This window comes from Episyrphus balteatus, chromosome 1 (genome assembly GCF_945859705.1).
Source record: "Episyrphus balteatus chromosome 1, idEpiBalt1.1, whole genome shotgun sequence".
NCBI lineage: Eukaryota > Metazoa > Arthropoda > Insecta > Diptera > Syrphidae > Episyrphus > Episyrphus balteatus.
In genome coordinates this window covers 168,381,325-168,395,197 of record NC_079134.1, presented here as the reverse complement: position 1 = coordinate 168,395,197, position 13,873 = coordinate 168,381,325, and the positions used below count along the sequence as shown (strand labels likewise).

Sequence of the window (13,873 nt, the reverse complement as noted above, 5' to 3'; positions counted from 1 at the left end):
GAAACTTTTATTAATTTATTCTTCTCCTTTTGGATAACTTGTATGCATGTACATAAACGTGAGAGTGAAAATAAATTGAATGATATAATCGGAAATTCAAAAACTGCATTGAAGAAAATTACACTTAGAAAAAAATTTGCATAGATTCAAATTAATTAAACAAGCAGATATTTTGAAAAGTTTAGTTTTCTTTATGCATTGGCGAAAGAAAGTAGATAAAATTCAAGATTTTTGTTCTCGATCGTGAAAATGTTTCTTGATTTACCTATGTATCTACAGATGACATTTCTTGAATCAGTATAAACTGTGTATATAGTTAATTTGAAATCTGCAATTAATTAACAAAACTAATTCGTTAATATAAATAAATAAATATAAACAAAAATTTGTTTTTCCCAATCTTGGCAAAAAAGTCAACAAATTACAAGATTAAAGAAAACTCAAAAATTTCAACCAATGTTCTATTCCATTTATTCTTTTAAATACAAGCGACAGTTGCGGTGAAAACCGAACAATTAGTGTTACGAATCGATTAAAAAAATGTATATAAAAAAAAAAACATACAAATTACGTATACGCCATGGTGACCAATTTTATAGTTTTTCTTAAGCTAAACTCTCACAATCCTTATCCGTCGTACTTAACAGCGTTTCTACAAGCATGCAAAAAACTACCATATCAACTCCGTCTAAGCAAAGGTAAAAAACCTATTTTTGATGAATTCCTTTTAAATAATAGTAATAACCAAACTATGTATCTTACAAGTTAGTCAGTAAGGTTCCTTGAATATTTTTAAATTTCCCTTCTTTACCGATTTGAAAAGCGGCACCAGAATTTACTTCTTCAAAACTTAAAAGGCGCCAGCACAATAAATTACACTGGTCTACAAAATTTAATTTTTGTTTTGATGCCGAGACTATGATACACTTTTCTATAAGTTTTTGATGTGCTGAACTCGAATCTGAAGTCAGAAATATCCTATCAGCTCCCGTTTTGGAAATATTACCTTTAGAAAATGTAAAAAAAACTTTTTTTACCACTTTTGATGTTATGCCTTAATTTGAAGAGTTTTTTAAAAATATAAATCATAACGGTTTCTATAAGAACTATTTTCCTTCTTTCAAGACCTGTTTAAATCTTTGCAATATCTTTTTTACTGTCGGAGATATATCTTAAAATGAATAAGTGTGTTTTTATCAAGAAGGAGATGAAAACGTGATATCTGTTTGATACATTACAATAATCCAAAAAACTGACGATATCTCGAAAAATAAAAAAGATATCGAAAAGATTTAAAAAGATCTTGAAAGAAGGAATATAGTTCTTATAGAAACCGTTATAATTTATATTTAAAAAAAAAATTTCTTCACACAAAAACATAACCTCAAAAGTAGTTTTTTAACATCTTCTAACGGGAGCTGATAGGATATTTCTATCTTCAGATTCGAATTCGGCACACCGAAAACCTATACAAAAGTATATCATAGTCTCGGCACCAAAAACCTTGTAGACCTGTGTTATTGTATTGAATAAAATCAAAACCCAGTACATCGTCGGCATCATAAGCTCGTAACATAACCTTTTAGTGAAAATGAGCATTGAATTTTATTTAATAGAAAAAAAACTTAGATTTACTAAATTCCTTAGAAAAAAAATTTATAAACGTTCCCTTTTACCACAACAGCATGTACGTTGTATCCAATCGTACATTTTATTTCTTCTAAGTGCTAATTACACTGGTTGGCAAAAAACAAAAAAAAAAGTCGGAAGCAGGAACTTTGTAAGATGATTTTCATTGGCTTTAGTGTGCTGAATTCAACACTGTTTACAGATTTATTCTAGCACGTCTAGTTTTTGAGCTACACTCATCACTATTTTCGCTCTCTCTCTCAAAAACTAATTTTCAATTAAGTTCTTTTTGATGTTAAGTCAAAAATATGTATTTCTCCGTAATATAATGCTTTTTTTAGGTCAAAATCAGAAGACGAAAAAATAAGCAAGATTTTGAGATATTTATTATAAATTTCATTTTTTCAATATCTTTAAAAACGCGTTTTTGACCTTTTAATATTGAAGTATTTCAAAAATGTGACGTGCCATTGAAATTTTGACTTCGGATTTGCACTCAGCACACAAGTTTTTTTCATTCTCTATTTTCGTTGCCGACTAGTGTTATAAAATACCAATGTTTTCTCTTAAAATAAATTGACTTATATTGTTACCTATATTACAAAATTATAAATTTTGGAAATTTTTAATCGAAAGAAAAAAAGGAAATTAATTGAATCTCCAAAAAGGTATTTTATATATCTTTGCCGCCGGGTAGAAAGGGGTTAAGTCATAAAATTACACTTTTCGGATTTTGATGAAATAAGAATAAGCTCTTCTTTCTCTTTTATTTTGTATCAAAAACATAAATTTAGAGATACTCCTTCCTATAAAAATAAGAGGATCAATGCTCAAAAACTCATCGATTCAGCTTCAATCGCATTTTCTGGCAAACTATCATTTATGACTTAACCCCTTTGTACCCGGCGGCAAAGATATATCTGTGGCAATATCACAGAGAAGGTTATATGGACATATTGAAGACAAAACTTTGTTTACATTTTTGAATGAATTAAAGCTTAATTGAATTATTATTATTATTCATCTGTAATTTTGTTTTTATATAACGACTTAAGCTACTCTGTCATATTCCCAACTGATAACAAACGAGGAGTCCAATCGACTTCATTCTTTTTGTCTCATTTTTGTATTTGTTAGGGGAAGGTCTATGTAAAACAAATTAAAAAATACAATTTTTCTTGATAAACGAAGCGAGCGAAAGTTTTTTTTAGTTTTAATTAAAAATGGATAAAATTGAAAAAAAAAAAAATTGAGCCACTAAAAAACTTCAAAAAATTCATTATTTCTATCGCAATTGATCAATGATCAACTTCCACATTGACTCTTAAAACCATGAATGATTTTTTTTTTAAATCAATGTTTTGGATAGTTTAAAGTAAATTTTTTAATATTTTTTTATGTTTCATTCCCTTTTTTTGATTCAACCAACTGCTGCTGTATGGAGTTCCGCAGGGTTCAACTTTTGGCATTATTTTATTTGTATTTGATTTGAGACTTTATGAAAAAGTAAGAAATAACAAAACATTGTATTTCAGTCGATTTCCTGGAATTTTCAAAAGCATATTTTCAATAATTTATTTATTTTTAAACATTCTACAATAATTTCTAGTTTCTGGCATTCACAATTTTCAAACTGTTTCTATAAATAAATAATTATTAAAGTTATATTAAAAAAAAAAAGAAACAAAAAAAATTACTCGCCCAACGTGGGGCTCGAACCCACGACCCCGAGATTAAGAGTCTCGTGCTCTACCGACTGAGCTAGCCGGGCAGTTGTAAAAATATACAGCTAACACCAAATTGACAAATTTAAGATTGCCACGTCATCAGAAACGATCGTCAGTGCTCTATTCTATCAAATACCTGCGTCATTAAGATTATCATTGACACAAAAAAGATGAGTTGTTGAATTATTTGACATAATTTTTTTTAAGTGTAGTTTTATATTCGTCCTTTTTTATTTACGATGAAAACTCCTTTTTAAGAGTTAGGTAATCCTCGGTAGCTTATTTCTTCAATACAAGTCCTTACAAAGGGATTTCAGCACTCTCAGCACAAAGTGCAATGTGATGTGTCATGTGTGTGTAGTCAGTGTATCCTTATGTGTATACTTTTTGAACATATGTAAGCATCCTTGATCCACAACTTACCTTTTCTACCAAATGCTAGGATGCACATTGCACACAAACACACTTACAAAAGATACTACGTCCATGAACACAATGCGATTTCTACAAGGTACCATCTAGATAATTCATCTTCTATTCTATACCTACCAAAGCCCTTCGACTCTCCAACTTAAAGGTCTCCCAATCGATTTGTGTGTGTTCAGAGATATCCTTTCACTTTGCTGTTTGCTACCGCACATATGAACCGTATATATTCGTGTCCTTGCTTTACTCTCTTTCGATATGTTTCCTTCCTATAATCCTAAAAAAAAATCCTTTTTTTTTTCTTTGGAAATGCAAGAAAATCGCGTTCAGCGATGTGTGTAGAGTAAGTAAGTATTGAGAGTTCCCTTCGGATCGTCCTCGTATAATCGTTAGAAATGCAAGTGAATCTCGTTTTTGTAAGAAAACGTATAGAGAATGAAAATTGCTGAATTCAGTTGCTTTTTTTTTATAGAACATTGCCCTTACACCATCAGAATGTCCAGTTCAATGAGTACGAAGAGTACGCTAATCAAAAGGTCATCAAAAAAAAAAAAAAAAAAACTGAACAAAAAATAAAGATGATTGCTTATCTGCATGGGATAAGGGTTATTTTTTTCTCTCCCCTTTTTTTACCCTGTAATTAACCTATTTTTAGTTCGATGATATTCTCTTCTTTCATTTTCTCAAATCACATTTTTATGAATCTTTTTTTTTTTTTGCATTTCTATTTCTTTCAGTGAGGAGAATGTGTGGAAACTATGCGAACAAGTTAAAAAAACTCGACCTGAAGAGCTCTCAAAATGCTATGCTATATTCGTATCAAATGAAGGACGAACGGTGCCACTGTGGCGGCAAAAAGCTGGACGTGGTGATGACCAAGTCGTCATATGGGTAAGTTTCGTTTTTTGTTTCAATTTTTTGCTTTGTTTTTTTTTTTTAGCAAATTGACTTTTTTTTTGTATATCTTTCAAGAGATATGTGTATATTGTATTTCAAATTTAGATTGCTTATATGAAGAAGGTATATTAGTATTCCTTTCATATGGGATGTTTTTTTTTATTGAGATTCGAATGCTAAAAAATCTGATCAATAGTTGGTATTTGGGCAAGAACTTAAATGGAACAGTGAATTGGAGGGGAACTGTGGGAATTGTTTATATATTTCTGTAGTTGTTTATATGTCAGCAAGTGAGTCAAATTTGGTTATATAGTTTCAAAATCTAGTTAAAACCAAGGTTGTTAAAATATAAATTTAAAAAAATGCATTTATTGCAACTGAAAAAAATTTGTATTACAAAAAATATTGTTGCTAATAAGAATATTTATTTTGAATTAAACAAAATGTTGCAAATGGTGCAAATAAAAAATGTTTTGCATTAAAAAAAATTAATAAATTAAAAATGTGCGCTTAAACATTTTTTTTAAATATTCGTCGAATTTTTTTTTACAATTTTGGGTAATTCAACTATTTTCAAATGAAATTGAATGCGAAACTAGGTCTTCCATGATAAACATATGAAAGAGATTTATTTTTATTTACTCTTAACAAAAACTTAAAAAAAATATTGTATAAAATTTGTTTTTTAAAAAAATAGGTAGGTAACAAAAAAATCTACATATTAAGGTTTAAATATTAAAATGAAACTACCATTAAATTTCTTATATGAGTTTTTCGAAATGTTTTTCTTCGATCATATTTTTTACTACTGACTACACAAAGATGAAGATTTTGTTTAATTTTATTGAGTGAAATTAATTATTTAATTTAGCTTAGGATTGTAATTTACATTATTTGCACGTGCACGGTGGCGTATACTTGCTTTTTTCATTGGCTTCTTTTAAACCGCATATGGTAAGAGTAAGAGAAGACAAAACGGTTGAACAAGCTAGAAAATTCAAGTTCATGCAATCTGGCCATATGTGACACATTAATGATATATGTAATGTATTGTAATGGAATTATATTGTGCATGATTGAGGTGTATTTTTTAATGCTCAGTTAGGAATATGAAAACAACTCTTTTTATATTTTTAGATGAAGACTTTTTAAGATTCAGGTAAAAAAATACCTAGCTTATATCATGTAAATATCCTCCAATTGCTCCTAAATAAAATTTATGTTATAAAACGTAACATTTCATTCGTTTCAAAAGAACACCTTTTAAATTAAAATTACTACACAAATCTAATACTTTATGATTGAGTATTAACTAAAGAAACTTTAAAAAATTGACACATGTTCTATTTTTTTAAAATTAATAAATTTATTTTTTTTTTTTTTGAAGTGAAAACTTCTTTAGTATCGTAGTGATTTGAAACAAGATGAAACGAAAACGCGACACGAACATTCAACTTGTTATAACTTTTAGAGATGAATGAAATTTGTACTGTAGATAGGTAATAAAATAAACTATAAATGTACAAAGTTTCAATTAGTTTCATATTCAAAATTCTGAGATAAGGGTAAAAAGATGTTCTTTTTCTACACACGTTATATCTTTTGATCTAGCGCACATACAAATTTGATTTAACTTTAATACGCATACTGATAACATAACCTTTCCTTTGATATATCACAATTAACTGTACGAGCTCTACAAGTTACACAATCTTAAATTGAAAAACTTGAAAAATACCTCAAAACACCTGTGGAGATCTGTTGACCATGACAAGTGTAGGAAGTACCGTAATCTCAGCTTGAAATAACGACATAGTTGGCTTTTAAAAATTCTTATTTTTTTTTTCTAGGCATGGTAGAAAAATGATTCATACGTCATATAAAAGGTGAAATAACCTTTCAGATGATATAAAATTTACTATAGGTTGTCAGTTAAAAAAATATGTTAAGAGAAAAATGATTGATTTTTTTGCTTTTTTGATGAAAAGTGATTTGGTTTGAAAAAAATAAGCTCTTTTTGTAGATGTTGTATAGACATTTTGAGCATGTATTTAAAGGAGATAGAATAAAAAAATAGGTAGATTTTTTCTTTTTTTTTTGCAAGAAATTTTTTTTTAAGGTTTCACTTCTACCACGTGTAAATTGCAAAAATTCTCAAAAATTAGTTCGTGTTTTTATATTTGCTTACTTTCTTTGTTTGAATTTTTTTTTAGCGAGAGAAAAAGAAACAATTCAAAAGATGAGACTGAGAACTTCTTAAGTGGTCTTAAGTAATTTATCGATGGGTCTAAAGTCCACAGAAATTTCGTGTGAACTTTAGACGCACTTGGATGGGTTGCAGATTCATAATGGATTTGTGCTTTTGTCAATGGTATATTATGGACCCTGCACAGCCTAATGCTTGCAGTTTTATAATAGTTCTAAGCGAATAAAAACTGCGTCAGTTAAAATCAGAAAATAGTGTTTCGAGTGATTTCAAGCTCAAAGTACACGTTTTATAGGTATAGCCCTCACTATTACTGGATTGAGAAACACATAGTTCGTCCGCAATGAAACATGGTCAATATAGTTTTAATGATCGACATGCCATTTATACCTACCTACCAGTTAAATTGTTATAAATACAAGATCTTCAAAAAATATTTTCATTTTTTTCTGTGCTCTCTTAAACGAGTATATATTTATAGGTATTATATTATCTTTCGAACTTATTTATTTTTATTTTCTTTAGAATTATGCCAAAGTAACGCATTCTCTAAATGACAACCATAACATTTTGCTTTCTTAAAAGCTTTTTAAGCATCAAACATCATCCTCTTATTATTCCAAATTCACACAACTTAATAACCTCAAGGCATTCGTATACCTACATATAAAACGGAACAACGGTACTTATACAATTTTGAAGAAATCACAAGTATTTCTGACAAAATATCAAAAAACTCTTTGAACAGCTTATCTGCCACACTTCTCACACTTAATTTCAAATTCTTCTCACTTCAGTTGAAAAAAATTTCAAAATAAAAAAAAAATAAGAAAAAAACCTTTCGAAAACAGAACTTCCACAAAAATATGTATAAAGAAAACAGAACAAAATAAAAATAGGTACTAAACTTTTCAAAAAGAATATTTCGCAAAACTTTGCAAATCACATCTAATTCATTCAGGTGCGGGTTAAAAAGTTGAGGTTTTTGGGAAGGGGAATTGGTACTTCTTTATTGATTTGTCAGAAATTTTCGAATAGGAGGTTAAGCATTTTTCGATCTTTTTCATAATTTTGATAATTGAGTTGTAACACAAACGTAGAAAAATGGAAACCCTGCTTTCTGCCAATCCATTATACTCAAGGGGGGTCATTTTTTTACCCCTTAAAATAATTTAAAAAAAAACTCGGAGTTATAACTTTTGGTAAATTTACGGTCTTAAAAATAAAAGCTACCAATAATTTCTAAAAGAGTAATCAATTCTCCTCACAAATCTCCTTCCAACGAGCCCGCTCTTGCATCCTTCGAATATTAAGGAAACCAAAAACAAAAAAAAAAGATGAAAACACCACCACGACACCAAAAAAAAAAAAGTGGCTCTCAACTTATTCACATTTATTATTTAAATATTTTATTCTTGCGGCGACGAATAACGACGACGAAGCTCGCACACAAAAGGCAAAAAACTTTTTAACGCTTCACCTTTAAAATTGTTTCCATATTTTTGTGCAAAAAAAAAACAGCAAAAGTTTGTTTCTTCTTTTTCGTTGTTTTCATTCAAAAAATTGTTTTACAAAGGCAAAAGTTTTCATTTTATGCCAATTTTTTTTTTCTTCTTTTTCGTTTCCCTTCCTTTAGGCAGAAAAGTTCGAATAGGCATTAAAACAACAACAAAAAAATTGAGAAAAAAATCCTTCTGTCATTCGAATGTTGCAGATAAAAATACCTTGAAATATGATTCCCCGATTTATCCCAGGACTATCGAGCTACCGAATACCTCCTACCCCCCAGGGAGAGGAGGATGGAAATTTATGACTCTGAAGTCACCGAGTGTCATCGTCGTGTCAGTGAAAAAAGCGGTATTGCGATATAAAACCCAAAACGCAATGGCCTCGAAGTTTCGGATGCACTTCTTGATTGATGCAACTTCCTCTTTTGCTGCCAAAATGTGTTGTATATGCATATTTCTCTACTGTGTGTGTGTGCGTTTTCATCCAGTTTTTTTTTGGGGGGATGGCACAGTTTTTCGCCATGATTTCCGGAATCATCATCATCATCATCATCCTCGTGGGAATGTGTGTGGTTCCGGGGGTTGGTAATAAATTGTGAAACTTTCCGGAAGTAATACGTGATAAAAACCGAAAGTGAAAAGTAAAATAAGTGTCATCCTGACGCGTCTGCCGCCGCCCGCCGCGCCGCCATCCAGCATCAGCAGGAGCAGAATGTGTGTGCTTCATCAATTTACTGTGTCGAGAATGAGAGTCAGCTTGTGTGTCATCGTTGTCAACCGTCAATGATATCCCAACCGTCGTCGACGACGATGACATTGTCATTTGTCGACACATTTTGTGGCAAGAACTGTATCGGTATAATACCGAGTTGAGTATATGTATGCGAGTCGAGGAGTATAATGCAACAACAGACTTTTCGGAAACTGAAAACTGGTCTGTTGGACCAAAACTTTTGATTGGCAATTTCATGGTTGTTTAAGTGGATGAAACTACTTTGAAAGTATCTCCATGGCATAGAAACAGCAGCAAGGATAGTAGCAGCAAGCAGCACCAACTTAATATTATACATATACAATAGCTTGAGGTTGGGGACGCATGTGGCTAGGGAGTTATTTAAAATCAAATTAGTTTGGTCAACATTTGAAGTTTGACTAAAGGGAGCAAGCAAGAGGCTTAGATTTTGATCAGCTTGTGCTGGGGACTTTTATTAAGTGATGAAAGACGCTCGCCCTGGAGACAAATTATTATTATGAGTCAGGAGATACTTTGTGTATAGCGAGAGAAAAGTTTTTGTGTGAACTCGCAAGAAGCAAGTCAACCAGAATGGGGTCATTTTAAATTAAATAGTTTGCGCTTTTTTTTTCTGGTGAAAATGAAACTGAGACACATACAAACATAATTTTAAAATAAATTGTTTTGTGTGTTGATTCTTGAGTTAGGTATGTAAAATATGTACAAGGTATTGATTGAAAATTTGGGTACATTTTGATTCAAAATCAAAGTTTTTGTTAATAATTTTACTACAGCGCCATCTATTCGACTTTTACATACATGTTTTATTGTGAATATTTTTTAATCGGTTAATCTATTTTAGTACACAAACGTACTAGACGTGTGTCTTTTTAGCCTATGGCAAAAATATATACCTACGTGAACTGAATATAAAGCACTCTGAGATGCTTGTTAAGTACTTTCTACTTCAAATTAGAAAAGATTTTTCTAGGAATCGAGTTAAGGAACACACACAAATACATAAAAAAGTATTGCAAGAAAATGGCTTTTCAAAAAAAAATTGTAAAAGAGGAATTTTCCAATTCTTGGAAAATAGAAAATTAACTTCCAATTATAGCAAACATATTGGAAACTACCTAAAAGTTTTCATATAAAAAAAAAAACTAAACGAAGACAAAGTTATGCAATCAGAAATACACACACACAAAAAAATTATGTGTGCAATTCACACGTGGTAGAAGTGAAACCTTAAGGGGGGAAATCCCTCTGGACGAAACCTTTTTCAATATTGTTTTATGAAAAACTGAAAGCACTTATTGAAATTTGGAAAAGACAAGATATTACTGACATTATTAAGTATTGAAAAAATTGAAATGAAAAAATAACAAAATGGCGGCTCTGGAGCCTTTCAAAGTTGACGCCTCTAGTTTACGCCGTGCAATGCACAGGTCCAGGAAACATCTTAAATCAAAAAGGAAATTTTTTTCCGTTAGATGATATTAGTACGCATTGCATGAACTTAAATTTATTTTTTTTAAATGAAAAATAAAAATTAGAAATCAAAAAAACGAAAAAAACCATGTTTTTTTTTACAAAGAAGTAGTTAAAAAAAAATATTTACTGTACAAATTTTATTCAACTTTTAGGTTCATGTTTTGGCCAATAAGTTAAGGAGTAATTTGCTTCAAATTTCAAGTCGATAGCTTCATTAGTTTTTGAGTTACATTGCACGGCGCGGAAAAAAAACTAGTTTCGAAAAAAATGCGTTTAAAGTTTTCGTACTATGGTAGGTTCGGAGCGCATTGGTTTCGGGACTATCTAGGCACTTTTGAGGCTTCATTTAAGGCTAAGACCACTGAAAATAGTTTCTTCGGTTGATAAATAAATTTATTACGCAAAAAAAAAAATAATGCAAAAATAAAAAATTCCGGAGGGATTTCCCCCCTTAAAAAATCATTTTTCTTGCAAAAAAAAAAAAAATCGAGACAAGCTATGATAAATTGTGTATCATCTGAAAGCTTATTTCACCTTTTATATAACGTATCAATCATTTCTACCATGCCTACAAAAAAAGTAAGAATTTTTTTAAGCCAACCATGTCGAAATTTCAAACTGAGATTACGGTACATCCTACACTGGTCGCTGGTCATCGGCAAAAGAATTTTTCAAGTTTTTCAATTTAAGGTCAGGTAACTTGTAGAGTACTTACGGCTATGTGTTTGTGTGATATACCAAATGAAAGGTAATATTATCAGCAGGGATAGGATCTTGTGGACCTAAAAACTTAAAAAAAGGCAAAATAAAACTCCCAAAAAGGCATAAAAAGGCATTTATTGAGAGAAAAAATGAAATATAAAAATTAATTGTAGTAATTTGAACAATCATGATTTTTTTTTTAAATTTCAGGTAACAAGCGCCTGTGATTGTCCCTTAAGAGTACTTTAAAGGGGCTAATAGAATTATCTACATCTGTAGAAACGAGTTGAGCCGAATTAAAGCACTTTTTTTTCGAGGGTGCTGTTTTCAAATCAGTTATTCTTTTTTCTATCTTTTTTCGTTGCTGAGATATTCACGTATTGTTTGACGTAAACACCAAATAGCATTTACGTCAAAATTTTTATTTTTTTTTTATATTTTATTGCAATTTATGAAAATTTTGAGAATTGTTTTGACATACATACGTCGATGTTTTTTTTACGTACAAACGACGATGTTTTTTTTGACGTACAAACGTGTATGAACAAAAGAAACTTCTGATTTTCAATATGGCAAACTCATTTTGGACAAAAATTTAAATATTTTGAATACTAAACGAATTTCAGATGTCCAATTACATGTATGTAGAAAAGATAAATTTTAACGATGTATATATTAACTAAAAATCAAAAAATTGCCGTATACGGCACTTAAATACTAGGGCGACGATATGCATACATGGCGCTGAAGCGAAACGAAATTTTCCATACAAAATTTTCCATACGAAATTTTCACGAAATTTTGAACGAAATTAAATTTGTTTTGTTTTTGCTTTAAGACTTATTTTCTGATGTTTTTTCTTGAATTTTTTTATTTGTGGTATTTTTTCTTTGATATGTTCGTTATTGACTTTGGAGACTTCAAAATTTTTCGTTTCGCTTCAGCTGCGTACTAGACGTAAGTTAGCTTGAGTAGTTAGCTTTTGAACGTGTCGGTTGCCGGCAGCGCAATAGAACGTAGAAGGTAATAAATGGTAGCAATAGCAAACAAACAAGTTGCATAGGTAGATCTTTTCACTCGAATTTGTTTGTGTGGGATAATTAGTGAATACTAGATATGCCTATCGAGGTATCCGTTCGGAGAAACGATGGCCTGTTCCGATCGGAACTTACATATCTTTCAAGGTATCCACTGAACAAAAAAATAAAGTATACAATCGCATTCATTTGACACATGTGTCAGCGCGATTTATTCAATAAATAAAAGTCCTTGTGATGCTCAAGTCTTCTTAATTTCAACCAACCTCTCTTGCTATTTCCATTTTTATATTTCTTTCTGTGAAATTCCACTTTTCTTAAAATATTCCGCAACTATTTCATGTCAGAGAATTTACGATGAATTTCAAAGCACAACTGTCAAAAAATCTTTGTTGAACACACTTCATCGCAATGCGTTGATAGGCGCCTAGTTTCATCGGAAGATTCTCCGATATGTCAATCAGAACGGATACCTCGATAGAAAATTTCTCCGAACGGATACCTCGATAGGGCTGATTATATTGAGAAAGTTATATATTGAGTAAATTATCTTTTTGTTTGTATATTTAAGTGTTTTGTGTGTAGGCATTACTTTAAAGACGCTAAAAAGATAAAAACATAGGAAAAGGCAAAAAAAAGGCAATAACAGGAGAAAAGGCAAAAAAAGGCAATAACGAAAGAAAAGGCAAAAAAAAAGGCAAAATAAAATACATATATTTGGCACGAGGGGGACGTGAAACGTGTTTGTTTTTAATCTATAATGTCGTAGGATTAAGCAAGAAAAAAAGGCAAATTCCACAACATCCTATCCCTGATTATCAGCATGCGTATTAAAGTCAAATAAAATATTTATGTGCTCTAGATCAATAGAAATAACGTGTATAGAAAAAGGACATCTTTTTATCAGGTTATTGAATATGAAACTAATTGAAATTTAACTATTAAAACAAAAAAGTTATAATCAATTGATTTTTCCTGTCGCTTTTTCGTTTCATCTTGTTTCAAATCACTACGATACTAAAAAAGTTTTCACTTAAAAAATTCATAACAAAAAAAAAAAAAAGGAATATTATTGGCATAGGGTAAATATTTTGAAGTTCTTTCAAAAGTTCTTTTAAATATTTGGAAAGCAATGATGAATATAAGATGTTTTTGTTTTTTAGTTTTAAAGCAGATAGAAGCTGTCAAACAAAAAACTGTGATTCTTCAGATTTGTGTTTCTTTTTTTGCTATATGGAACGTGTTCTTAGTTAATTTAGAATGAAATAACTCATCCTTATCGAGAAAAATAAATTCCCTGGAACTTTTTCCCAATTTGCAAACTTTGTTATCACGAATCGTTTTCGAAATTGTAGAACAAAAAATTCCTTCTGAAAATACCTACCTGCCTTGAATATTTTTGTCATAAATTTCAAGAAAAATTCCAATTAAACACACACATTTATAATATCATAGCGCAATAGCTTTAAGAGAAATGTAAAAAAAGAATCAGAAGTTTCAACCGGTTTATCTTG

General features: G+C 30.4%; 1 protein-coding gene and 1 non-coding gene across 2 annotated transcripts in view; one reads left to right on the top strand and one right to left on the bottom strand.

Moving 5' to 3' along the window:
- LOC129907511 (protein N-terminal glutamine amidohydrolase) overlaps nt 1-13,873 on the top strand; it is a 234,183-nt gene that overhangs the window by 151,967 nt on the left and 68,343 nt on the right. The window contains exon 2 of the mRNA XM_055983789.1: nt 4,520-4,673. Coding sequence (XP_055839764.1) covers nt 4,520-4,673 — 154 coding nt within the window. The remainder of the gene's footprint in view (nt 1-4,519; nt 4,674-13,873) is intronic.
- Nucleotides 3,328-3,400, bottom strand: Trnak-cuu (transfer RNA lysine (anticodon CUU)). Its single transcript has one exon. It is a non-coding gene; the product is annotated as a tRNA-Lys (tRNA).